We start from the raw sequence: 27,485 nt of genomic DNA on the forward strand, positions 1-27,485 counted from the left end.
CTGAGAAGATTCCATGAACACATGGAAACTCCTGAAGCTCCGGCCGAAGTTTGACTCAGTGGGGCTGCTGCCAGCGGCAGGACAGCTCCACGAACCTCCACTACGTCCTGCAATGCGGCAGAGGGCAGCAACTTTACCGCAGTACTGCGACTTGACAAAAAGAAGAAGGCAGCGTGATGACGTCATGGTTATACGCGTCCCTTGTTTATCAGTCAGAAATCAGTCTTGCTTTTATTTCCAGCACTTTTAACCGTGTAGCTTCTCTCCGCGTTTCCGTTGCAGGAGTTTGACCGGATAAAAGCAGCGACCGCCGGGAAGACGAGTGTCATTCCCGGGACAGACGCCGACACGCGGCCGAATCTCTTGGAAGGTTCCGAGTGTCCAGTTTAGTCTCCAGTTTCCGGGACACCGTCGAGGACTTCGACTGCACCCGCAGCCCCAGCAGGTAAAGATGCGGGGTTCAAATTGGGGAACAAAATCCCCGCGTGTGGGGCGACTAAACTAGTTAGCATTGACCTTGTTAGTTAGCACCGACCCTCCAGGCAGCCCGCCAAGTTAATGATAGTAAGAAAATTAATTATCATAAAAGAAGGCCGCCAAGAACTTACTAATAATACAGGTAAACGTCAATGTAGAAAAATCTGTAATTTAGTCCTGTAGGAGCTGTCAGACTGATTGTGTCCTTGAACCGAAGAGCTGCTCAAATCCTTCTGCGCTCAAATTGAGGTTCAGCAGCTCAGCTCTCCAGAACTGAATGAGCCGAGCAGCATGAAGCCCTGATGGAGGATCGGACCTCAGGAGGCTGATGATGTGTTGCAGGATGAATATCGGCTCTAAAAGTAAGAAGCGGGTGGTGCTGCCCAGCCGCCCCAACCCCCCATCTGTGGACCAGATCCTGGAGGACATTAGTGGAGCCGCCCCCTGTGACCCGGCATTCTGCATCCTGGAGCAGAATGGACCAGGTGAGCCTGCGTCCCCATGATGTCATCAATATTTGATATGAGCAGAAACATTCAACAGGCGATTCAGCTGCTGGTCAGCTGGAGGATGAAGATGAGCTCCATGTTTCAGATTCCAGTCGAATTAAACTACCAGCAGCAGAACAGCCACAAAACTTCTGTAGTTTACCGACTGTTCTGCTGTGGCCTCCAGACCGTCCATCACACATCCACCCATCATCCATCATCCACCCATCCCTCACTCCCTCCACCCATCCCTCCCTCCATTCATCCATCATCCACCCATCATCCATCCTCCATCCACCCATCACACATCCACCCATCCATCCTCCATCCACCCATCACACATCCACCCATCCATCCATCCATCCATCCATCCATCATCCACCCATCCCTCACTCCCTCCACCCATCCCTCCCTCCATCCACCCATCCCTCCCTCCATCCATCCATCATCCACCCATCATCCATCCTCCATCCACCCATCACACATCCACCCATCCATCCATCCATCCATCCATCATCCACCCATCACCCATCCTCCATCCAGCCATCCCTCCCTCCCTCCCTCCATCCATCATCCATCCTCCATCCACCCATCCCTCCCTCCCTCCCTCCCTCCCTCCATCCATCATCCATCCTCCACCCATCCCTCCATCATCCATCCATCCATCATCCCTCCATCCATCATCCCTCCATCATCCATCATCCCTCCATCATCCCTCCATCTTCCCCCTCTTCTCCTGTTGAGGGTGGTGGGGGTGGAGCCTATCCCAGCAGCCTTCCCCCTGGACAGGTCACCAGTCCATGGCAGGGCCAACACATAGAGACAGACAACCATTGGCTCTCCCAGCCACGCCTACGGTCAGTTTAGAGTCTGGATTAACCTGGTCCCTCTTGATGTCTTTGGACTGTGGAGGAAGCTGGAGTACCAGAGAGAACCCAGCAGGAACAGGGAGAACATGGAGACTCACCCAGAAAGACCCCCTGCTCAAGGGTGACACAGTGGTTTGCGTTGTCACCTCACAGCAAGAAGGTTGTCCCTGACTGTTCTCCTGTTGCCTCCTGACTGTTCTAGTGTTCTGTCCACAGACTCGCCCCGTACGTTCTCGAACAGCGGCGTGGAGCTGAGGTTTCAGCAGTGTCGCCGGTACCTGGAGCTGAACGAGCGGCTGCAGGCTGCACAGTCACAGCTGCTGCAGCAGAGAGACGAGCTGCAGGCCACAGGCGAGCAGCTGGAGAGAGAGATGACTGAGGTCAAAGGTCGAGTACTCTGACTCGCCTCAACCTGTCTGAGACTTTTGATTGATCTGTAAACTGAAGCTCAAGTTTCCATGAGCCAAACACTGCTGGGCACTCCAACTGACCTCTGACCCCACCAATGACAGGGCAGTGTGTCAGGGTCATTGCCATGAGACCCAGCATGAAACTAGATTCAACCTCTGAGTGTCACTCATCAGTCCGCCCTCAGTGACAGTATTATTACATCCTAGTTTTGTTCATCTGCACCTCATATTTGTACTGATTTCAATTGTTGTCCCAAAGGTCACAAGGTCAAATAAACCACAACAGTAACCGTGTTGATGAATGTTCTCACTACAGTTCAGTCTGGCGTTTGTGTGAAAAGATGTTGACGCACTCATGGCTCAACTGAGACGATGGAGCTGATTGATTGAACATCAGCTGACGTTGGTCTGTTGTTGGATTCTAAGTTGTAACTAACAAACATGCCTTCATAACAAAAGTCATTTAAAGATTTCTTTATTTTCGTGAAGTTGACGGAGGAACACACATTCTAAACGCCGCCATGCTATCACACACTGGGGCGATGTGACATCAGCTCAGTGTGACTCGGCGCTAACAAGCAAAGCAGCAGAACAGTCGAACCTTCCTTGAGTTGGAAAGACTCAGGATTGTGCTGTCATACTCACAGGAAAATGATCGTACACAAGTCACGACCAGGAGAACCGTGAGCTGTAAATGTTCCAAAGATACCAATTTATTGAGATGAACAATTCTGACATCACCTACGAATCTAGAGACAAGCTCAGCATCTACAAGCAGGATTGGCTGGAAGATGTCACATGGCACACAGACGGTGCTGCTTTACCACCCTGATCGTGCCACTGGAACCAGGTCGACTGCAGCGGTTCGTATGCGATGAGACTTTTAGCATCATTAATTGTGCAGAAATTTATGGCAGATACAAGAATTATTATAGTCATGGCAACCAGCATCATCAAGTACTGAAATCTTGAGTATTACAACTTTCATGTGACACTTTTCTGAGGTTGTTAAAAAAGATTAAATGTATTGTTTGTGCACTAATTTTAGAGGCATTCTCTTGCACAGGAAATGAAAACATTTGAGCATCAGGTCACCAGCTCGCACTGAGCCTGCAGCAGGTGAGCGGACGTGCGTGGGGCTCCAGGGGGTGGCGCCGGTCGCCGGAGCCCCTCGGTGTCACTTTGTTCCATCTGGCTCTTTTATCACATGATGGTGCGACTATGCAGACTATTCATCGTTTTTATAAGCGACGACTTCTTGACCTATCACTACTTCTACAGCAACACAGTTAAGTAGTTATTAACACATAAATACTTCCAGCGGAGGGTACAGGCCCCGCCTACTATCAAGTCATCTGTTTGTTTCCTGATGGGGAAATACTTGACAGCAAACACAAAAATGTCGTTGCATTCAGTTGATAATTTGAATCATCATACAGACGAGTGACGAACAGGAAGAGGCGGGTGGAGGAACAGCGTTGGCACGGGTGACCCTTTTCTACCAGCTGGGGGGGCTCTTGACTCCTCATTCAGGGTTCTTCGACTCCTGGTGCCCTCTGTAGCACGTAAACAGCATAACAAATGACCTGAGGAACCTTGTGTGACCCAAACGCTGACTGACTCAAAATGGAGGAGGACGCGTCTCTGGTTGTTACTGACCCCCCACTGATGCTGTCAGTCAGCAGCTCAACCCTGGAACCAACCTTCAAACCATTTTATTTTTTCTTAAAATGTGTCAAGCAAATTGTTTGTGGGTGCATGAACCAGAAGAAAATGCATCTGATGGTGAAAAAGTAGCCTGAATAGTGTGAGTTTTGAACTTATGTGAATCAGATGCCTTCAAGGTCACCGGATCTCAGCGGCGATTAGCCCCGCCTCCATCGTTACATCATTCAGTCAGGGCATGTCTTAAGGAGGGAGGACGTTCATCCTCCAGGTGATAGAATCCCTCAGGAAGCTGTTCTGTCACCCCACTGCGAACACTACGCTGTCTGTTCATTTCTCACCAGTCTGTCAGTCTTTCCTCTGATGTCATGACCTCTTCAGGCTCTCTTCAGGTGTGTGGATGTCATCCCTAAATATATTCGCATGCTGTCAGGGGCAACACTGACATCCTCTAACCCAACAGGAAGCCTTGAAGAAGTCGTATATCTGCACGTTATTTACAAGACCTGATTGCTATGAACAGTAGAGAGGCTAGTGTGAACAATGACGGGATTTGCTATATTTTATGCAGCAATGATGGAGTTCAGTAGGTGTGTGTGTGTGTGTGTGTGTGTGTGTGTGTGTGGGGGGGGGGGCGATGACTCTAAATCATGCTCTGGATAGGGATGTCATGATAATCTGACCCCAAGTCAATAACACAATTCTGAAATATGTGGCAGTCCTCGTTTTTCTGTGGCGGTGAAATGCACTACAGTTTAAGGTCAAAATAAATGTATAAAATCATTTGGGGGTCTTGACAAGCATAAATGGACTGAGGGTAGAAATATACACAAAATGAAGGATTTTTTTCTTAATCAAAAATGTGTCCTCCAACCCTGCTGGGCTCCATTTTTAACAGTGAGGCAAAGGTTCAAAGTGTTGATGAATGTTTTTAAAAAATATTTTACACGTCGGTTTACTGTTTCCTTTGTCAGTCTGTCAAAAGTCCAACAGTACCTTTTCAGGTAAAAGTCCTGCTGAGTTGTCATTCAAAAGTTTGCATATTGTTCATTTGCTCAATTCTGTCCAAGAGAACAATGGAGATTTCTGTGCTGAATCAAGTTCATTGTCTTTTGCTTTTTTTCTCACTACATTTCTACCAGGCAATGATTATTTGATAAATACAAAAATGAGTACAAAAAGATGCGCTTCCTTTTCATGGGAGATGCTTGTGGCGAGCATCTCTAAAGGTTATTGGTGGCCTGCACGTGACAGACCTGCCTTGATGCAAACATCCAATCCTGTGGGAACAGCAGATGGAAGCTGTGATGACTGACCAGCATGTGCCATGACTGTCCATATGAGTGCTAAGTTTCATTGAGGAACACAACGGAGTCATCACTGTGCCTACGAGTCAGCTTTCCCCCCAGACTTCTCGTTGGTTAGGGCTGCTTGCCCCTGTATGTCCTGCAGGGAGCTGGCCATGGGGCTGGGGGTGTAGTTGAATGGGGTGACTCTGGCAGCTTTGCTGGGGGATCCTTGACGGAAATGGACGATTCCGCCCACATGGGTGTCTGCTGTACCTGTGGAGATGGTGCTGTGGCTCCTCATGGAGATGTCAGAGTCTCCGTCTTGGAGGTTACTCCCAGAATTAGCACTGATCTTTCTGAGGAGTGCTAGTCTTGCCACTTCATCTGAGATCATCTGAGTTGTTTCTACAGTTGGTGAAGTGCTCGAGTTTGTCTTGTTATTGGAAAAATCTTCCGTCTGGACAGTTGCGTCACTTGTCTTGCGTGATGCTAGTAGTATGGTTGGCAGTTTTCCTGGAAGAGCAAGTGGCTTTGGCTTTTCCCCATCAGGAGAAGGCACCAGAGGTAATGCATTGGCTGGCAGAGTACTTTTCAAGATTTGAGGTACATCTTCATCCCTGATCCTCCTCCAGGTGACTCTGTCATTAAGCCGACATGAAGATCTCTGCCCTCTCTTCTTTGTATCATCCTCACTTTTTGCTCTACCGCTTGAATCAGATGATGAAGAACGAAGAGAAGAATGGCTGGTCACACGGCTCAGTATATTTATGCTTGGTGATGAGGCATGCCGCTTAAAGGTATCTTTGTCTTGCTGCTTCCTGCCTCCAGAGACTCTGCCGGCACCGGTTCGCTGAGCTACTCTGCAGGGGCTTTCAGAGCTCGTTCTCCTATTTGGATGTCTCACAGACAAGTCTCGTTCACTGGAGGTTGCTCTAGAGAGGATTTTAGTTTCTTTCAAAGGGCTTTGATGTGGTCTACGGACTTGAGCTTGTCCTTGACCTTTTTCTTGCATCCTTCTTGGAGGTTGAACAGCTGCCTTAAGTTCCTGACATCGTGATGAGCAAAGGAAGACAGCAGAAACACCAGGGGCTGCTTTGCGGGGAGATCCATTCTGAGATCTAGGCGTACCCCATGCAGAACCATCACGTTTCAGTGCAGACTTTGACTCCTTGATGAAAGTTAGCTGTCTCAAGAGTCCATTACAATCAGATTCACCACCACTGGAATGGACTGAAGTCATTCTAACCAGATCAAATCGATTTGTGGGTAGGACCCTTTTTGCATTGGCCTGGTTTTGTCTGGTTGTTTGGTTAGTTACCAGAGGTGACAGAGGTCTGGGTTGCCTGACTGAATTTTGCATAAAAGGAATTCTTACAGGTGATTTCTGGGTTTTCGGTGGCGGAGATTTTTCATTTTGATTCACAATAGCAGAGCGTCCTTTCCTTTCAGGGGGACTACCAGCTGGTGGGCTGCTAGTGGGTGTGGCATTCTTTTTCTGGATGGATTTATTTGTCTGAGTTGCCGATGTTTGCTTCTTCTGTGACTGCTTGGATGGTGTAGAGCTTTGAGAAGATCCAGAAGATGAACTTTTTGGTATCCTTGGAGGTGGAGTAGAGCTCCTCTTTGGCAAAGACAGTTCTATGTCCTGCGGTCTACCTAGTCTGTGAAGGCTCTTTGATCTATGCTGAGCAAGGTTTGGGTTCTTTGGAGCATCTGTGGTGGTTGGTACTTTTCTGGGAGGAGGTCTTTGTGATGGAGCTGTCTCTTTTTTCGGTGTATAGATCACTGTCCTTCCCCTGAAAACCACTGGCAAGTTTGGAACTGGCTTGCGCTGTGCAAAGTCCAAAGGTTTGTTTGCCTTTTTGTCTTTAGCAAACTTCTTTTCTTTGGGTGTGAAGCTAGATGTTGACATGAATGACAAGACTGACTCTGTCTCTTCAGATGATGGCTCTTGAGATTTGGATGCCTGCAGCCCTGTGACAACAGAATTAGCACCTTCCTGTATGGCTCTCCATTCAACACTGTTGAGGTCTGAATCCTTGTCCGACACCATATCATCGCTGTCCTCGTCCATGTTCCACCCATCCAGGGCCTTTTGAGTTTGTTTTGGAGTATTCTCTACTTTCCTCTTCCTGGCAGCCAGCTTCCTTCTCTGCTTTGGCATGGCAGATGTTATACACTTTTGAAGGAGATCATCCTCTGAATCCATGCTGACAGAACTTGGTGAGCTTTGCTCCTCATACTGGCTGTGAATGGTCATCGGCTTTGTTTGTTGTATCATATTCAGTGTTTTGTTATGTCTGTTTTTATACCATATTTGCGCAGATTTAGATTTATTGTCCTCAAACTCAGCATCGCTCAGTGAACTAAGAGAGGAGCTGAGTGAATAGCATGCCACGGATTCATCCTTGATTAAGTTCTGTTTTATTCTGTGGAACCCTCTGGGCTTTGGTTGGGAGATATCAATTTTTCCAATGTTTGTCATGCTCCGAGAGAGAGTGCTTCTGCTTGCTTCCCTGATTTGTTTTCGGCTTGTTTGTATTGTTGTTTCTTCCTCATGTTCAACATCGTAGAAGCAGGTACTCTCTTCTGAAGACTGTGACATTTGTTGAAATACTGTGATTCTTCTTTGTGATCCGAGATTAAGGTTACTGTCTGGGGTTTGCTTTATGACAGGCAATTCTAGCTTCCTAATTGGGCCCTGACCTTGCCTTTTCTTCTGTTGATTAGGGGACTGATCACGATTTCTTTGGTTAGCAACTCTGTCAGCCACCTCTTTGCTCTGCATCAGCACCCTCTGAGTGGGAATGACATGTTTGGTTGTCCGGTTCATTTGAATATCAGGAGGGTTGTTCATCCTATTGGGCTTGTGGAAGTGTGAGAATATCCTCAAGTCCTCAATCCTCTTTGTCTCGTCATCAAGTAGTTCTTGCTTTTTAATACCATTTGCGGTGCAGTCCTTGCCCCCCCTCTCCTTCACTGGATACTGGAGTGTTTCATCACTTAGTGAAGTCGTGCTGGAGAAATTGACTGGCGTTCCTTCAGCAGAATCAGTGAAGGAGGAATCATCAAATTTGAAATCCTTTTGTGGGATAACAATTCTTCTCCCAGGATAAATTTGTGTTTTGCCATTCGGTAGCATCATGTATACTGGAAGATGAAGTGATTTTCGAGCCTGGGAATTAAGAATATGGGGCGATATGGTTGTCATCAAAGAGGGTCTTACTTTCCTGAACTTGGATGGCATTGCTGAGTTGATACATTCCTTTAAGATTTCTATGTCGTCATCCGAGTTGCCCTCACTGTATCTCTCACCGTGGTCAAATCCTTGCTCATCCTCATCAGGAAATGGGAGATTTTTGTCATCTTGTTGAAATAACGGGGTCAATTTGAGCTCCACATCTTTCTGTATGTAGTGCTCATGAAGTGGCAAGGCACTTAAGCTGGAAGCACAAGAGAAATTCTCTGTGGGCTTTTCCACAGTGAAGTAGATCATTGTGTCCAAGTCAGGAGGAAGGTTAAACCTCTCTTTAGAGTCTGCAATCTCCATGAACTTTCGCAGGCTGCTTTCCCATTGACCTGCTACACCTGCAGCTTGTGTTTCTGGTCCATTTGGCTCAAGGCAACAAGGTGTTTTACTTCGACTAGGGGGCATGGTTTGCCCTGGGCTGTCCGGGAGGTCACTAGGGCTTATTGTTCCATCGATCATCTCACTGCAGGGATCACTTTGGATTGAGCTGGCAATTGAGGGCGATTCAAAGCTGCCCAGTGAACTAACTGAGCTACAGCGACTCATTACCAGAGGTGTCTCATGGACATAGTTCTCAGATGAACTGGAGGGAGATCTGTCCTCCACTATGGCTGGTGAGGCCCCACGAAGGAACACCTTTTCCCTTTTGGCAGGACATGCAATCTCAACAGGAGCCATTTCTTTACTTGGGCAAGTTTTGGAGTCTGTCATGAGCAGCTGGCTGTCACTCAGATCCTCCAAAGTCTCATCCTCTTCAGCTCTCTTTACCACTTCTCCATCCTCCACCTCAATTATTTCTAATGAGGAGTCACTCTCCAACTCATTCTCACTTTGTCCATCAAGTGCTCCATCACCAGAGGAGAGGGAGGACAGGGAGCTGCAGCGGGAGAAGCAGATCGGTGTGTTCTCTACTGAGTATTTCTGGACCGTCTCCATTGTGCCAATGGTTGGGCTTCTGGTTGTCATCGGAGAAAATTTAGTTATACTGCCCCCTGTCATCACAGTGGGCACCCAGGCTTGCCTCCTCATTGCTTGGGCAGCTTGAACATTGATTGCTGTCTTTGCTACACCAAATTTAGCCACACTCTGAATGAGTGGGACCTGTTGATAAGACGGAGATAATTTAATGGAGGTCATGCTAACATCAGAGGAGACTTTTGTTGATGCACTGACAGGTGTTTGTATTGGTGGATCTTGGTTTTTCTCTGCATCTGTGTCAGTAAGTTGTAACGCTTTAGCATCTTTGTTGTCAACTGAATCTCTCTCAGGAATATCTTGTTGGCTTGTCTCATTCAGCAAGGCAGATCGTACATTGAGGTACTCTTGATGAGCCACCTTGAGATCAAGCTGGTTGGGTCGCTGTTGGATGATCAGAGTTCTTGGAGCAGGTCGGACTTGGTCTTTGCTGCCACAGTAGCCATCACTGGTGCTACCACTGTTGAGGCTGTCTGTGGATACACTTGTATGGGCAGTTTTCAGGCGCAACAGAGCATGGGCTCTATTGAGACGTTCCCTGTGGGCCAAGCTGCTTGTATCAGAGAGACGGCAGGGCGAACATGATTTAGCTCGGGCTTCATTGAGCTCATCAAGTCCGTAAGGCCAGTCTGCGAGGTGGTCCTCAGAGCTGAGGCTCAAACTGTCCTCGGAGGATGTATGCATGGTGATGTCCTCCACCAACCTGTCAATCTTTGCAACTGTGTTAGTGATTTTTTTTGCTAACCTCTCTGCAGCAGTAGAAACAACATCATCCGCAAGTGTGTGTCTCCTCTCCACCATTGAAGGCGGATCCACGTCTCGCTCAGGTTCATTGTCCCTCTTACGTGGCTGGTTTTGCAGTAAGTTGGAGTTGGTGAGAAACATGGACAGCATAGAGAAACTCCCAGTATCTAGACTACTGGAGACATTTGGGGCCTCGTCATCATCAAAGCAACCAGAATCTGATGCATAATCTTTCGCCAGGCTCTCAATGTGGCGTAAGGGTTTGTTGAGGCTCATGTGCTTGGGGCTCTGTTTCTCAAGGGTATCAAAAGTCTCCGCCAGGTGCTTGGCATCCAGCTCTGCCTCCAGTGCCTTCTGTTTCCTCATATAGAGGGAGGGCATGCAGGAGCCAGGGGAGACCACTGCAGCATCCTTATATTTCAGGGGTCGATTGGTGAGGAGGTTTCTTAAAGCTGCAGCACTGCCCATGGCTATCATCTTGTGCTTTGAGTGGATAAGGTTGCGCAGCATGCTAACTGCCCCAAGGTCCCACAGCAGCTCCTGGTCTCTTGGACTTCGGGCAGAAAGGTTCCAGAGAGTCCCACAGGCATTGCTGACTATGGTCAGACTATGGGAGCGCAGGTGTTGAAGCAGAGTCTGGAGGCAGTTGTGGTCTCTGAGGATTTGCCTGAGTTGGAAAAGGAAGAAAAGACACACTAACAATGTTCACATGTCTTACTGAAGAAAACTATTACTAATTTACTTCATTGCTAGAGGGAGCTGTGTTTGCAGTCGCAGACCTTGGTCTTCTGACCCCTACTCCATCAGTACACGAACAAATAGCAGAGATCAGGCTCTTAGCAGAATCAAGTTACAACTGGCGAAATCACTGCTTTGATAAAGATGCTAACCCTAACAAAAACGATGTTGCCTAAAGGACAATTGGCAACTAAGTCTCAGACATGTACCTGTAGTCTTCTCGTGTGGCAACCAGACTTGACACATTGCGGAGGATGCCTCCTCCACTTTCAATAATGGCAAGTGAGTTGGTCTGACAGCGGTATGTCAGTGTGCTGACCAGGAAGCCCAGGGCACTTTCCACAGAACAGATAGCCACCTTGTTGTCGATGCTGTGAGCTGACAGGTTCCACAGAGCACTCAGAAGACTCTTCAAGGTGGATTCCTGGAAAGCAGAAAGAGTGTCTTTGTTAAACTGCGACTCATTGACCCAAAAGACAAAAAAACATTGTGTTATTTTTTGTGAGAAATTGTGTTATTCTCTTCTTTTTCATTCATTCACATTTCAATAGATTTAGATATAGAACCGCATCATAACTCCTGACGTGCCAAACTTCAACTTCAATCAGAGGATCTACAAAAGGAATCTTACTATGTTGTTACGTTGACCTGGAGCACTTTAAATCCAGAGAGTTAAAGTAAGACTAACACATTTTCTCCAGAACCTTTCTACCAGAATAGCTTGTGGCTCCTTTGGTGTTCTTTACCTTTGTGGCCTGCAGAGCGCAGGTCATCAGTGCAGATACACAGCCAATGTCCCTGAGGACTCTCTTGCTGCTGATGTCGGCCCTCCAGGACAGGTTCCTGAGGATGCTGGAGACCACCTGGTGCAGCTCCTCACTGTCGGAGCCCAGCTGGGCCACCAGAGCCTGCAGGCAGCTCTTCTTGGAACACAGAGTGGCCTGTGGAGGACGAAGTGGAGGTCAGACTCAGAACTTAGCACTGGAGTTAATGACACGTGATGACGTTTCAGGGTGGTAGAAACGACAAACGCATAACAGCTTTCCAACACAAATTCTGCTTATTCAATACTCAGTTTCTCATGTGACCTCTGCAGAATACACACAAGAGGCTCCATGGCAGGCCGCGCTTCAGCTATTGGACCTCCCCTGTCAGAGTCACGAAGCCTGTTTCAGTCTCAGATTTTAGAGGTGAGAAAATGGCTGAATTTGACTATGATCTTTGAAGTGTTTGACGTCCCACCCAATCCGATGCTTCATCGACATCTTCATTCAAACATGTTTCAAATATTTGTGATAATAAGAAGAATGTGTTGATGTCTCCTGGTATCAAAATTAGCAATCATTAATCGAGCATGATCAAGGAGGTTGACATGTCATTGACATGTCATTGTTACTGAGTAGTTTTAGTTGCCGTCTCGTCTCCGTCTCGGCACCTCTACCCGCAGTCGCTGCCCGCTGATGAGGTGCCACAATATTCAAACTGTCTGTACCTTGTTGACAACGTCCCCAAATGTGAGGTTTGTCAGCGCCATCCCTGCATAGCGGCGTAGCGCCATGTTGATGGGGTCGTTCTGCATGCCGTACATGTCCTGGTCCAGATGGATCAGATCTGCCACCACTTGCAGGCCACCTTGGGAACAACAAAGGACACTCAGCTAAATGTTTCAGAGTCTGAGAGGCATCTTTAGGAGTTCCCCAAACCTAATTCGTTCATGGCGCGTCGGTACTCCTCCTCAAAGGAAAGCTTCATGAGGGCGCACATGGCTTGACAGATCTGAGGGTCCACAGGTTCTGGAATATCTGAAGAGAAGACATGAAAAAATAGAATGAAGATTCCTCTTGGGTTATCTTATTAGAGCTTTCTGTCTTTTGCCACTTGGATTTAGAACATGGATTGCAAATGTTTTGATCCCCACATGAGGGTAACCTTTCTTGGAAATCTGTAATTTTGACTCTCTAAGATGCAATAATTGACAAAGTAGTTTCAGTTCCTTCAGGTTGCTGTAGAATAAAGGGAACCTGACTCATTGGTGGTTTGTAGTTCTTCGGGTTTACAGGGAACACAACTGACGAGTGAGTTTAACTTTCTGGTTTAAGTTGTCTGAGTTGACTGTGGTTTAGGTTCCACCAGATTCACAGAGTATCTTTAGAGGCTAAGGATCCACTAGGTTTAGGAGGAACATGACTTGCTAGTGGTTTACTGTATGTTCCATAATTTTTTTTGGGGGGGGGGGTATGTTTTATTTGAGGTTTAGGTTCCTCTGGGTTTGGGGGTAAAAAGACTCGTCAGGGATTTAAGTTTCACCAGGTAAGAAGGGAACATGACTCATGAGTGGCTTAGATTTCATAAGAAGGAACTTGACTGACCAGTGATTTTTGTTCCTCCTTGTGAAGGGGTCCCAGTGTGGTTCTCGATCCAGTCCCAGCCACTGTCGCAGTAGGTTCGGATCTGCTCCAGCATGTGCAGCACCCTCATCTCACGACGGGCCTGACCCTCATCCTGCTGGGAGTAGATGATGTTGTGCAGGGCGGCACTGGCCCTGGACTTGGCCTCCCGGCTGCAGCATGTTGTCGTACCGCCTGCTGCTGTATCCCCAGGACCATTGTTGCCACCTGGAGCTTCATGCAGGATCTGGACCAGTAAAGGGACACAACCGGACTTTCTCATGGCGATGCAGCTGTCTTGGGAGCTGGACAGAGCCAGCAGAGTCCTGGACATCTCCTCCTTGTCTCTGTTCGCCAGCATGGACAGCAGCCAGAAGACCATCTCCACCTGCAGGGGAGTAAAGGTGAGTCTCTAACATCTCGTCCCTCATGCCTCCATTGACCAGAGACCAGCCTCTTCTGGGTCTATGGTGCAAACGTCTCCTGCTGCTCCTCAACATCCAGGCACCAAGGAGGCACCAGACCAGTCAACTACTAAATAAAGCAATAATGCTGGTTACGGGCCTCGTCTCTCCCTGCGGGTGGTTATTCTCTGAGGTCATGTGATATTTAATATAGATTCGTCCACCCAATGAGGAGTCAAGTGGACTAAGAGGGATGCAGTGTTCTTCATGTGATAATTAGGTTGGCTTTGAGCAAAAGTTATATTCAAACCTAGAACCCACTTTGAGAACCCTGTTGTGAGGCCAGTTGTTCTTATTACTATTTCTATTATGATCGGTTGAAAAAAAAAGAAGCATAATTTCCCTCCAAAACTCAGCATGTGCGAATGAATTGATGAGACAGAAGTTTATTCTTGTGCCTCGGTGGTGATGGCATCACATTTCTGTGGATCTTCCACGTTTACCCTCTGTGCACTGACAGCTTGCTACCTTGCTTCCTCCATCTGCAGTGGCTTCTGTTCCTGACGCTGCAGCTGATGATGTGTTGTTCTCTGGTTCTCCAGCAGGGGGCTTCTCTGCTCCGGACAGCTGAGACGACATGAGGCAGAGGACATTGGGAGGGTAAAGTGAGACATAGTCCAAAGATGAGAGGCTGATGAGAGTCAGAGACGCTGCAGACCAGAAGACCAGGAACACGTCAGAGGCTGAGGAACAAAAGGACAAGAGCTTCAAAGCTATTTTGACTCAGGGTGCTCGTCACGTTCCGGCCAGTGTCGCTCTTCTATGCTCTTAACAACAAGCTCATTTCATACATTTCATTTTCACACGCAAGCATTCAGTCCACCCCCCCCCCCCCCACACACACACACACACAGAAACAATGCTGTTAAGGCCTGCCTCCCTCAAGAACCTGCACATCACTGCCTCCATGTGACCTTTGAGGCCCCGTCTGTCTGAGCAGCTGCTGGGTCACACCGAGCCATCGCAACCCCTAGTGGCCCGGAGGACTTCCTCTCCACCAGTTAGATCTGCAGCTTTGGAGTTCATAGCATTTCTGCATGTCTGTGGTTTATGTTGTGTCCCTCACAGACACAAAGGAAAGTTCCAGAGCACAATAAGCTTTGTAAGATGAATATTTAGTGAACAGACCCTTTCGTAATGGCTTGATGTCCCTCTGAGCTTGTTGATATTCTCAGAGGAACAGCGAGCCAAGAGGACGAGCCAACTCTGCAGCCTGGTAACAGCCAATCAGAGCCTGGCTCAGCGGAGGGGAAGAGATGGTTTCTCTGCATAGCAACGAGCCAGAGACACAGGAGGAGGCGACTCAGTTCTGCAGGTTCCTCGAAGGCAGAACCTTCATGAACAAAACCAAATGTTCTAAAGGGACTTCTGATTATTTTATTCCTCGCCTTTTTGGTATTTTAATTCCCTCACATCAAGTTCAGACTTCACAACATTAAACTTCATTAATCAACTGTTAATTATTTTACTTCAAGCTCTTTTCTGAAGAGCCATTTAATCAAACTCAGATGTTTTATATTCATTGTCATATTAATTATGTTTAAGCTCAAGCTTGCCACTTGTTTTCTTGTATACACACATTTATACATTTACACACACACACACACACACACATATACATATATAGACACACACGTATAGACACACACACGTATATATGTATATTTTTGATATTTGAAAGTGTTTGTGGCCATCGGAGTGACCTGAACTATCCAGTGGAGACTTCATCTCTCTCTGAGGAAACTGGTCGTCCAATCAGCTCTCAGCATGCAGAAATGGAGACAAACTGGTTGAACCAGAAAGAAGAATGAGGGAGAGACGTGTTTCTTCCAGTGCAGAGACAGTCTGTCTGCTGGAGGACGGCTGTGTGGACGTGCTGAATGCTGCGATGGCGACGGCCGTGATTGTGTGAACAGCTGAAGCTGATGACGCAGGTCAGTTGTGTTTTCCTCTTTGACTTCATCAATCAGATGTTTTAAGGTGCAGGTTTAGTTGCATCAAGCCCTCAGAATCACTTACAGCCCAAATACATCCTCCTCCTCCAACCCTCTCGCCATCATGACTCTGTTGACCTGTTCCAGTCTCTGCGCCCCTCAAACTGTGCTCATCACATCAGAATCAACATCAGTTTCCTTCAGATGCGATTTTTGACTGTGAAGGGAGAAGATTTAATAAGTCAGTTCAAATATTTTTCTTTCTATAACTTCTCAACACGTCATAACCTGAGATGAGTCTCCCTGAGGATGACGTCACTGTCCGGTCGCAGACTAAACTATCAGCAGGAAACAACCAGAACACGTCAGAGATCCATCTCAGAGAGGATGACCCGCAGAACTCAAAGGATGAAAACCTCAAGTCAAAAAAACTTCTCAAGACAAATCAGAGTGAAAGAAGAAGCATCAGCCCACTGGCGGTGCTCAAAGAGGACTTCAGCCAACTCAAGAGCGAACTGCTGAGTATGTTCAAGGACAAAGAGGTGAAGACACCAGGGGGCGATGGCTCAAGCAGCCAAACCAGGACCAGCGGCGGTCCTCTCAGTCTCCTGAAAGAAGAACTGAGCCAGTTTAAAGAGGACGTGAGCAGCGTCTTCAAAACTGTCCATTCAAGTGACAGCGACAACACAGGTCTTGCAACGAAGGGAGACGCCTCTATTGCTGTCCTAATCAAAGCCTCCGAGGCTGAAGGAGGTGTCCACTCAGGAGAAGCCCTCAAGAATATGTGCAGAGACGATCAGACAAGCGTGGCTGACGGACAGAGAGGCGAGGAGACGATCTGCACGAGGCGTCCGTGTCAGACATCGGCAGGTAAAACTGTTTGTATGATATTAAAACTGTTACTAGGGAAACATAAATAGTTTGGTATTAGAATCCCCAACTGATTTGATTGATTCAAGAAAGCCTCAGAGAGCTGCATCACCAGCATGCACACCAACCGCTGGGACTTTTTCCAACCTTTACACTGTGCTGACAGAGTTTGGCCAGCAGGGGGCGATATCAGTTTATAAATTAGTTGAAGCTAATGAGTTATTGAGTTAGTGAGTTGAGTTAATCATAGAAAGTCCATTCAAGAGCAAAATATGCAGCGTAATCTGGATTGTCAGGGAAACAGAGCATCACATGACATGTGCACCGTCAATGAAGTTGAATCCAATCTTATTTTTGAAATAATTGAAGTTTTGCCAGCATTTGTTCCCCCCAGAAATGGAATGTTGAAGATCCTTGGGATGTTTTGTCTTGCTTTGCCTCACTTTGCATTTGATGTGGGACTGATTTCAGCTTGCTGGGTTTTGTTGTCTGTGTAGCCTTTTCTGTGTCTAGTTGCGACCATGGCAACACAATAGTCATGTGGAGGCAAAATATGGTGGCGACACTGGTGGAGCAGCAGCATCTCTGCCTCGTCAGTATTATTGCATGTGAAGAAAGGTCTTCCAGCTTCGGAGCTGGAGAGAAAACAGATGTATGTTATATTTTCATACTAACTCAGTTTCTCATCAGCTAAACAGACAATCAAGGCTGTCGGGTGTAGAAACAGTTCGTCTCAGGTGTCAGGAGAAGACAAGAAAGAGGAGGAAGGTGAACCATTGCAACTCAAGTCTTTGCCCTCTGGGATCAGTCTCTTGTGTCTGAGTGATGAGCAGGACGACCCTGTGAGGTGAGCACGAAATCAGACCTTCCACGAGTGAAAAGTTAGACGATTTTAACGGAAACGCATGTTTTGTCTTCCAGAGATCAGCAGGCAGGAGACCAGTGGTCCGTGAAAAACTGTGAGTGTTTACAGTATCATCTGCATAGAGGCGCATGTTCATCTCAGAACCCATTTTACTTCAATTGATGATTTTAAACACTTATTTTCTTCGCCTATTACTCCTTTTTCAGGAGCATTAGAGTTGACAACAGTCCGCCAGAGTCTTCTGGAGGATCTTAGACACTTGAACCTGTAATCGATACTTCACTAAGTTACCTCTGATGCTTGTGATATCCAGACATCCCCAATCTTTTGTCCTAAATACTGGTGTCAGATGTTTCAGTAATGTTATAATTCAGGTCTTTCTGTTTTGGCTTCTTGTTTTGCTTTTAGTCGCCTGCTATTTGACCTTTGATCCCAACACTGCCAACTCAGAGCTCCTTCTGAGTGACTGCAACAGGACGGCAACTCGCATCTGGTCAGAGCACCAACCCTGCAACCATCCAGACCGGTTCCAGTGCTGCCCTCAGGTGTTGTGCAGGGAGGGTCTGCTGGACTCAGTGTACTGGGAGGTGGTCTGGAGCGGTGGTGCTGACATTGGCGTCACCTACAACAGCATCTCTAGAGGAGGAGATGCTGCGAGCTGCCTGCTGGGACACAACGAACACTCCTGGAGTCTGGAGTGTTCGGAGGGAAGCTACTTGCCAAGCCACAACAACAGGAGGTTCAGGTCCTGCTCACCCAGACCCTTCACCCACAGGGTTGGGGTTTATCTGAACTGGTCTGCTGGGTCTCTGTCCTTTTACTGTGTCTCTCAAGACGCCATGGTCCACCTGCACACCTTCACCGCTACCTTCACGGAGCCTCTGTACCCAGGGTTCTGGGTGTGGGCGTATGATGGTTCAGTGTCACTGTGTCAGGTGGAGTTGGACTGGGAGCGTCTGCTGAAGTGAAGGACTGATGTTGATACCTGGTCTTTGTTTTGGAGACCTTTTCTGGTATGAACACTGTGCGTGTGTGTGTGTGTGTGTGTGTGAGAGAGAGAGAGTACTTCTATTCATGTAATGCTAACACGTGTGTGTTTTAGCACGCATGACTGACCTGCAGCTGGCTTTCCTGACTCCCCCGGGCATCCTGCAGCTCTTTCTCCAGCTGCTCCAGACGAGCAACACGCATCTGCAACACACACACACACACACACACGCACACGCACACACAGGTTTCAGAAGCATTCAGATGTTTCCACCAGCAGCTGTCTGTGTTTATAGCTATTAAAATGCTGATTAAACCAAGATGAAGATGGCTGATGATGTCAGAGGTCACATGATGGTTACTGGTTGGCTGCTTTGACCAGCTGAGGGAAAAGTGGAGCTCCAAACATCAAACATGAATGTTAATGCTGCAAAGACCTTTAATGTCTTTAATGTCACTGGATATGGGGGTACAGTGGAGCAGTGGTCCTCCCTGTGGCCCCCAGCAAGAAGGTTGAGGGTGGAGCCCCGGCTGCAGCACGGGGTCTTTCTGGGTGAGTCTCCATGTTCTCCCTGTTCCTGCTGGGTTCTCTCTGGTACTCCAGCTTCCTCCACAGTCCAAAGACATCAAGAGGGACCAGGTTAATCCAGACTCTAAATTGACCGTAGGCGTGGCTGGGAGAGCCAATGGTTGTCTGTCTCTATGTGTTGGCCCTGCCATGGACTGGTGACCTGTCCATGGCAGGCATGGATGGATGGATGGGTGGATGATGGATGGATGGGTGGAGGGATGGAGTGAAATAACTCTTTAGGCTACAAATTTGACCCAAAGGTTCAGACACGTGAGTGGAGCTTAGGAGTTGTAGGTCAGTGTTTGACTGCCGGGAGGCGGAGCTCAGTCTCACCTGCGTCCTCTGGACCATCTCGTCGCTGGTGCCAAAGCGCTCCTCCATGACTGACCGCACCTGCTGGGCCTCAAACTCCAGCTGCTGACGGATCAGATCCATTTGCAGAGAAAACTGGGACACAAGACGTTGACATCAGAGACGCGTCTCCATCACCTTAATTGTGATTTTTCGATTCTGAAAAATTTGAAGTGATTCCCTACTTGAGCAGAATCAACCTTCTAAAAAGGGTTTCATATCTAATTCTCTGATTTTAGTTTCTCCAGAGTCTCAGATTTTCCATATTGTGTTTTTACAACTTCTAGACATAAACTTGGGGTTTTGGACACTGAGACGAAGCAGGATGGTAAAGATGTTGCATCATTGGACTGCAACTGTGAACGGCTCGTTGTCCTCCAACAGGACTTAAGGAGTCCCAGATCAGAAAAGCAACCCTAAAGATGAAATCCTGCGTGATGTTTGAGGCTTGGGTCAAGTCAGCCTTCCCCTGGAGTCATGTCAGCCTGTCTGCCGGAGCTCAGGGAAGCAAGAGCCAGGCTGGTCAGGATATTTAGTTTCTCATCACTGTAACCCACCCTAGGACGCTGGTGGTGATGTCACGCACGCACGTTCACTTCTTATTTGATTTTTTTCCATCTTTCCCTCTTTTTTTCTCTCGTATTCGTTTACATTTCCATGCATGAATTCTCTTTTTGAACGTGAGCAACTGAACCGCATCCCACGTTCCTACTGGGGTCAATAAACAACTACTGAACTGGAGCATTTACAATCTAGGACGTGTGTGTGTGTGTGTGTGTGTGTGTGTGTGTGTGTGTGTGTCTATATGTCTGTCTGTCTGTCAGTCTGTGTGTGTGAGTGTGTGTGTCTGTGTGTTCTCACTGTGTCAATGCGAGGAAGCTGGCCCAGTTTCTGAGACAGCGCCTCCAGCTGGCTGAAGTACCAGCAGCGCTCCCTCTCCTCCCGGTCGATCTCCCCCAGCAGGAGGTTCCTGCCGACAGTCCCAAGTTAAACTGTGTCTCCATGGTAACTACAACTCTCATTTACTAGTAGAAAAGTCCTGACCAGACGCGTCTCACTAGTTTGTAGCAGAGGAAGAAGGACAGATCTTTTTGCTATCAGTGTTTCCCAGATGTGTTTACAAAGACACGACATTATTAAACTGAACACTGCCCTGTCTCCCACACACACACACACACACACACACACACACACACACACACTAAGGCTAAGTTAATGCCTGAGTAATGACATCACAACAGGTACTTGAGGACATGACGCATCAGGCTTCGTCCTCTGAGGAGAAGTCTGCCGTTTGGTGACGACATCTTGGTTTACTCTGTGGAGGGAAGCTGCTCAGGCCTGAGGGACGCTCACCTCTCCTTGTACAGCTCTTCCAGATGGTGGTCGCTGAGTCGTCCGTCTGGCCCGCTGATCACAGCGGTTTTGGGCGGGGCTCCATCCAGGAAGTGATGTGGCAGCATGACAGCGGCAGCCTCACCGCTGGACGACACGCTCTGCCGAGAGGAGGACCTGAGCGGGCTCCTGGCACGGCCCACCGCTGCCACAGAGGAGGATGCAGAGGAGCAGGAGGATGGAGGCAGAGCCAGACGGTCTTCTAGCTCCACCCCTCCAGCTGTCCCCGCCCCTCCTAGACAGCCAGCCAGCAGCCTCAAGTTATGAGGTTGATGTTTGAGTTCGTAGTAGTTGGTGAGGTCCATGTGGAGCTCTGAGGGGGGACATCGACACATCGGCGCTCGTTTTAGCTCTCGTTGTCAGTCCTGTTTGGTTTGCACATTTATGGACGATCACAGAATCCCTCAGAAATGACGACTCAGCAATAATACAGCCTGACACTAAACAGCTTGTTGTGTCAGACTCTACTGTACCACCAGGGGGCTCAGGAGAGCGCAAACCTCCTCCTCTGACACCATCAGCTCACCATCACGCTGCACCAACCACCACAAACCAACCACATGATCATGTGACCTCACGGCGCCGTCACAGATGTGATTATTCATCATCGCTGTAGCAGAAGCGCTGCAGGACACCTGCTGCTCATCTCAGTTGCATCTAACTGAATTTCAGTCCAGACAAACTAATTGGCCGCAGTCATAATGAGGTGCAGCCAGCTGGAACCAATCAATGATGCCGGGTCCCACCGGAGGCGGCACTAGAATCTTTTTAATGGAAACGTTAGAAGAAGAAAAGCTTGTTAACCTTTGAGTTGGTGCAGCACGTCGCTGCGGCCGGACGATGCCAGTGTTCCTGCCTCCTGCTCCAGTTTACTCTGCAGCTGCTTCAGAACCTCCTGCACACAACAGAACATGATGTCATCAGCCTGAAGAACTGACCCACTCACGCCGATGAGCTCTGTTCGCGACCCTGCCAGAAATCTCCCGTCACGTTCGGTTGGAATACAACAGAAGACCGATGGAAGGTTCCTGCTTCTCTGCTGGAGACTCCGTGTGTCCATCAGCAACCAGGACGTCCTGATCCTGATAATCCAGCTGCTCTCAGCCTCTGGACACGTGCGCATCAGTGTGTAGTCACGTGCATGTGTGCAAACTGAGGAGTGTTTATGTGTGTGGGGATTTATGCCGGCTCCAGCTGCTCTAAGTCTTAACCTGATTCCACGTCTCTCGCACAAATTCACGTGATTTAGCTCAGATGCAGTCGACGGTCGTTGGAGATGTTGAGATTTCAGACGTTAAAAATAAAATGTGGATTCATTAAAAACTATTTCTCAGATTTGAAAGGTTGAACCGTGTCCCATGTGCTGAGGGAGCTAAAAGACAGGTATGACATAAAGGACCATCATCCTCATATCTAGACCAACCCTTGCTGACTGGGCCGGCCTTGCAGATCTTCTAGAACCTTCCATCCTGCTGCTGGCTGGTTTTCTCTCCTCCCAGTGATCAATCATCCTCCAGTGGTGCCGGCATCAATGAACTCACCTTCATGCCCGAGGTCTCGGTCTCCAGCTTGGACAGGTGGTTGGAGTTGTCCTCCAGCTCTCTCCTCAGGTGGGAGTTCTCCTTGCGGAGGGCCTCCACCTGGTGGGCCAGCTGGTCGTAGGAGGCCACGGCGTTGGCCATCTTCACACCCTGCAGCACCACCTGCAGGAGACGTGGTGAAAGATGGCGTGAGGTTTGATTAACCGTTGTCTCACAGACAAAGACACACGTGTGACGGTTGGGAGACGTGGTGCTACGGTGCCAAGCACACGTGGTCAGTGAGAAACCATCAACAGTTAAATCAGGATCTCGGAATCTGAAGATTTTTGAAGCTTTTATTTTGTGGTTCATTTCCAGAAACAGTGTCCTCTTCCCTCCCCCAGGCTAAACATGGCTGACCAGAGCTTGGTCGTCCCTCACATCCCCTCGCTGCCAGTTCAGATCGATGTGTTCCTCTCATCTGTTGGATAACACGTTATCTAAGTCGCTCCTCTGGCGCTTTCCAGCCTCGATGGCTCTCATCACATTTCACACTCAGCTCGCCATCTTTCTGTCTGACAGCATCTGAGCTTCGTTCATCTTGTTTCTGTGGCAAAAGAACAAGATGCTAAAATGAGGCTAACGTGTTAGCAACCAGCTGCATGCGTCTGTGCCCCCCCATAAAAAGTCTCATACTTGTGGCAACCAAGGACCCCCAAAGAATGAATACATAAAAATGAAGTCCAATCATTTCAAATCTGACCATGTTTCATCTGAACTGCAGCTTGGTGTGTGTGTGTGTGTGTGTGTGTGTGCGTGTGTGTGCGTGTGTGTGTGTGTGTGTGTGAGAGAGAGAGAGAGACAGAGAGAGCGAGCTAGAGAGAGTGACAGTGAGGTCGTTGGCTGGGGGTCAGAGCTGCACATGCTCAGTGCAGCTGCTGAGTCACAGTGTGACCTTCACTGCAGAGACAAAGAGCTCAAAGCACCTTGGTGTTGACACAGAGACAGGAAGCTTTGTTTGTTGTTGTTTGTTTCTTGCAGCCTGTCCCTGAGTTCTGTTGGCAGGTTTGTGCTGCAGATGTGCAGTAGGCAAGTTTATGGCAGGCAGCTGCTGCACTGATGACCAGGAAGAGGGGGAAGAGGGGGAAGAGGAGGAAGAGGAGGAAGAGGAGGAAGAGGGGGAAGAGGGGGAAGAGGGGGAAGAGGAGGAAGAGGGGGAAGAGGAGGAAGAGGGGGAAGAGGGGGAAGAGGAGGGTGCAGCTCTGGACACCTCTCCTCAGTTTGTTACACAACAGAGAAAAAGCTGAAAAAAAATCAATTTTCAAAATCACGAGTCACAAACCTGCGTGATGTCATCAGAGCGCCAGTGACAGTAAGACTTTGTGTCTCCATTCATTGTTACTCATTACAACTCTTTAGATCATCGTAATCAGAGAATGTGGGTTTGGTGATGGCACCTGTGTGTGTGTGTGTGTGTGTGTGTGTGTGTGTGTGTGTGTGTGTGCGTTTGTGTGTGTGTGAGTGTGTGTCTGTGTGTGTGAGTGTGTCTGTGTGTGCGTGTGTCTGTGTGTGTGTGTGTGCGTGTGTGTGTGTGTGCGTGTGTGTGTGTGTGTCTGTGTGTGCGTGTGTCTGTGTGTGCGTGTGTCTGTGTGTGTGCGTGTGTGTGTGTCTGTGTGTGTGTGTCTGCGTGTGTCTGTGTGTGTGTGCGTGTGTGTGTGTTTGTGTGTGTGTCTGTGTGTGTGTCTGTATGTGCGTGTGTCTGTGTGTGTGTTTGTGTGTCTGTGTGTGTGCGTGTGTGTGCGTGTGTGTGTGTTTGTGTCTGTGTGTGTGTGTGTCTGTATGTGCGTGTGTGTGTGTGTGTGTTTGTGTGTGTGTGTGTGTCTGTGTGTGTGCACGCGCTTTCTATCAAAGACCTCTAACATATTGATGTCTCCAATGTTGCCATGACAACATGCCCACATCTCCCACCATCACTATGGTGACACATTTACATCCACCGAAAGCAATGAGTCTCTCTCTCTCTCTCTCTCTCTCTCTCTCTGTCTCTCTCACACACACACACACACAGACAGCTCACTGCCGCAGCCAGTGCAAAGCATGCTGGATATAAAATGCGACGCTCCTGAGGGAAGAACGAATCAGACGCAGCTTTGACGAGCGTTATCGGAGCCCTTTACAAGTGCGGTTGCTATGGCAACAACCGATCTGACGTATGTGACCCCAATACAAGAAGACAGCGTGAAGAGATGAAACGGGAAGTGAGAAACAGAGAAAAACAGAGGAGTGTCAATTCAACCCTTCCCACCATAAAAGAGACAAAATAATTCCACTTGCTGATGATGTCATCACTTTATAGTCCCATGATGCACTGCACTGACCAGCTGAGCTGCAGGTCAGTGGCATCTCCTGGGGACGGCAGTAAACGGGGAACTTCCGTCACGATGAATGTTTTGTTTGCATCAAAGGCGTCAGTTTTTTTTTATATTTCGGATCAAGTGGCGGTTGGCGGCAGCTTCTGTGAAAAACGTTCAAATCTTCAGAAATGGTGACTGTTGCAGCGTCGAGGCGACGCCACAACGCCTGTGACAGCATCTCTGGGGGCGTGACCGTGGTCACTGTTGGCCAAATCTACATTTCTGTGTTGTGAGAGACACTGAAATGTGACAATCAGGTGATTCGTGTGGGGAGGGAGGGGCTCTATCACCATGGTAACAACAATACAACAAGTAAATGACAAAGACGCACTGAGTAAAGAGCAACCAGGTTGCTGCGACTGATCCGTGACCGCCGTCCTGGTCGTGGTTCACTAGATATTTTCACTCTCAGACTTCAAACAAAGAGAGAGGATCCTCACACAAGCTCCTCCCCCACATCCACCCAGCTTGCCCCTCAGAGACTGTCTGGTTACCACGGTAACCGCATCCTCAGGCAAGAAAGCAGGAGAAAATGTCGGTGGGTGTGAGGAGACCATCAGCTGCTGTTTTAGAAGTACATGAAGAACAGAAACCGCCGCTAGCTGCGCGATGCAGCATCATTCAGAGCTGTCACTCAGTCGACAGAGGGCGCCACCGCAGCAACGGTAGAAATTACTTAAGTTGTTTGGGGCTCGGGGAGCTGGTGTCATTTCCAGCATTGCTGGATGGGGGAGGGGCTTATTCTCTCTGCTCAATACTGGAGGACATGACACCTTATGAACACACCGCAGACATGCTGACTGGCCTTCTTCCTCCCTGTGAGTAACAAACGGGACAATGGTGGTGACTTCAACGTGTCCCTGTACACGGATGAACCCCCCCCCCCCCCACACACACACACACACACACACACTGAAAGCATAATCCAATATGGCTGCCACAGGAAGTTGTCTCCAGCCACCATCAATGGTGGAGATCCTGATTGAAAACACACAGGTTCAGAGGATTCGGACCCTCAGCTATTCTGCAGGACCGTGCTGGCGAGACGCCGTCAGCGGCAGCTGGAACGAACTCAAACGTCAGAGGCTCATTTCAAAGCGGCAGCAGCACGACTTGTCATTGACTCAAGGTGACGTCACCTGGACACAAATGCCTGTAACCATCTTTTTGCTACTTCATGAAGCTAAAACCTCGCCATAGTCATGAGACATGCAGTCGCCTCAGAGACAAAGAGCTTCCTGTCCTCTCGGATCGTTGAGTCACAGACGCTGCTGCCATCGACACCAACCACCAGAGGTCAGAGGTCAGATGCCACCACAGGTGACATCATTACCTGAGCAGCATCAGGTCATTTGTGACATAATTGTTGATGCCTGTTGGTCTGACCGCAGCCACTAGAGGCAGCAGGGAGCAAAGCTGACGTCAACAACTGCCAGGTCGTGACCGCCATCGATCGACAGGTGATTTCTGGGATTTTCAGATGATTTGAAAAGAAATAAACTTTTCCAATTGACAACACTGATGATGTCAGCTGATTTATATTCAGAAATCATCGCTGATGTCGGCCATCAAGCCTCTCCGCTCTGAACCTGCCGCCATCGGATCGATTAGTTGTGTCTGAGCTGACGGTCGGTGTGATGACGTCTGCGAGAATCGAGACCCAGAACACCGATAAACCTGCTCCCGATCTGATTTATCAATCATCATCATCATCATTATTATTATCAATAATGATGATGATGATAGTAAGCATGGTAATAATAACAACAATACTAACAAAAATAACAATAACAACAACAATAATAATCATCATAATAAATCGGACGACAGAAGTGCAAACAAACAGCATGACGTCGTTCTGAGATGAAGAAGAAAAAAACCTGTTTTTCTTCTCGTCTTTCATTGAACCTCTGAGTTCTGAGCTGCGTTTCGTCTGACGACGTCGAGGTCTCCCTCCATCCACCCTCCATCCACCCTCCATCCACCCCTCCGTCCTCCATGGAGGAGAGCAGCATCCTCCCATCCCCCCCCCCCCCCCCCCCCAAAAAAAACCCCGCAGCATCGCGGGTGAGGAATCGGACTCTGACCTGCGGCGTCGAGGGTCCGGAGCCTCCTCAGTCTGATCCTCCTCCGGGTCCGTGAGTTTGTATCCGTGATTTAACGACAAGAACCGGACCGAACCGGGCCGAGGGACACCGGGCGGGTCCGGCTGGATAAGAACGAGAGACCGTGAATACATGCGAGTGAGAGACGGAGACGGGGAGCCGAGTGTGACGTCATCAATCCGAGAAGAAACGAAGATCTGCGGCGGAAGGGGAGGGGGGGGGCTCCACCCTTACCAGCATGAGTGTGTCTCGACTGTAGTATACTGTGTTTTTAGAATAGTTGTTGTAGTAATAGCAGTAGTATACTGCGTTTTCAGAGTATTTGGGAGGGGAGGGGTCTCAGCTCAGACGAAACACAACTCACAACCAACAAAGTCCACACAAACATCTCAGTCTGTTAAAACAGCGCCCACACAAAATGCAGTCAAACACAAAATATACACAATGTTTTGTCACAGGGAATTGGGACGACATGGAGTGTGAAAGACACGCCTCATTCAACCCCCCCTTCGTCCCCTCTTGATGTCTTTGGACTGTGGAGGAAGCTGGAGTACCAGAGAGAACCCAGCAGGAACAGGGAGAACATGGAGACTCACCCAGAAAGACCCCGTGCTGCAGCCGGGGCTCCACCCACAACCTTCTTGCTGGGGGGCCACAGTGAGGACCACTGCTCCACCCACAACCTTCTTGCTGGGGGCCACAGGGAGGACCACTGCT

At 48.5% G+C, this 27,485-nt stretch overlaps 3 protein-coding genes across 5 annotated transcripts; 2 read left to right on the top strand and 1 right to left on the bottom strand.

Annotated features, from left to right (window-relative positions):
• Window positions 1-193: 193 nt before the first annotated feature.
• c14h19orf25 (chromosome 14 C19orf25 homolog) lies at window positions 194-4,551 on the top strand. The gene is made up of 3 exons (XM_086224413.1): window positions 194-445; window positions 820-962; window positions 2,051-4,551. The coding sequence occupies exons 2-3, from the start codon at window positions 821-823 to the stop codon at window positions 2,233-2,235; spliced, it is 327 nt and encodes a 108-aa protein (XP_086080539.1). The 5' UTR covers window positions 194-445; window position 820; the 3' UTR covers window positions 2,236-4,551.
• On the bottom strand, window positions 2,697-26,931 carry apc2 (APC regulator of WNT signaling pathway 2). 2 transcript variants are annotated; one of them, XM_086224405.1, is made up of 14 exons: window positions 26,751-26,931; window positions 22,271-22,432; window positions 21,534-21,624; window positions 20,691-21,042; window positions 20,196-20,304; window positions 19,317-19,430; window positions 18,542-18,616; window positions 14,225-14,323; window positions 13,275-13,680; window positions 12,609-12,707; window positions 12,398-12,537; window positions 11,652-11,846; window positions 11,115-11,329; window positions 2,697-10,834 (listed from the first exon to the last, which is right to left on the bottom strand). In XM_086224405.1, the coding sequence occupies exons 2-14, from the start codon at window positions 22,409-22,411 to the stop codon at window positions 5,296-5,298; spliced, it is 7,575 nt and encodes a 2,524-aa protein (XP_086080531.1). In that variant the 5' UTR covers window positions 22,412-22,432; window positions 26,751-26,931; the 3' UTR covers window positions 2,697-5,295. The 2 variants fall into 2 exon arrangements, with proteins under 2 accessions (XP_086080531.1, XP_086080530.1); XM_086224404.1 differs by lacking the exon at window positions 26,751-26,931 and adding an exon at window positions 26,544-26,670.
• LOC147249362 (uncharacterized) lies at window positions 8,305-20,102 on the top strand. 2 transcript variants are annotated; one of them, XM_086224407.1, is made up of 8 exons: window positions 8,305-11,866; window positions 12,002-12,095; window positions 13,302-13,696; window positions 14,299-16,560; window positions 17,251-17,407; window positions 17,482-17,519; window positions 17,834-18,438; window positions 18,528-20,102. In XM_086224407.1, exons 4-7 carry the CDS (start codon window positions 15,984-15,986, stop codon window positions 18,391-18,393), a joined length of 1,332 nt encoding a protein of 443 aa, XP_086080533.1. In that variant the 5' UTR covers window positions 8,305-11,866; window positions 12,002-12,095; window positions 13,302-13,696; window positions 14,299-15,983; the 3' UTR covers window positions 18,394-18,438; window positions 18,528-20,102. The 2 variants fall into 2 exon arrangements, with proteins under 2 accessions (XP_086080533.1, XP_086080532.1); XM_086224406.1 differs by having other exon boundaries at window positions 8,306-11,866; window positions 17,834-20,102.
• Window positions 26,932-27,485: the final 554 nt, after the last annotated feature.

Source organism: Aulostomus chinensis, chromosome 14 (assembly GCF_037954235.1).
Source record: "Aulostomus chinensis isolate RoL2024-O1b breed Wild chromosome 14, RoL_Achi_v1.0, whole genome shotgun sequence".
NCBI lineage: Eukaryota > Metazoa > Chordata > Actinopteri > Syngnathiformes > Aulostomidae > Aulostomus > Aulostomus chinensis.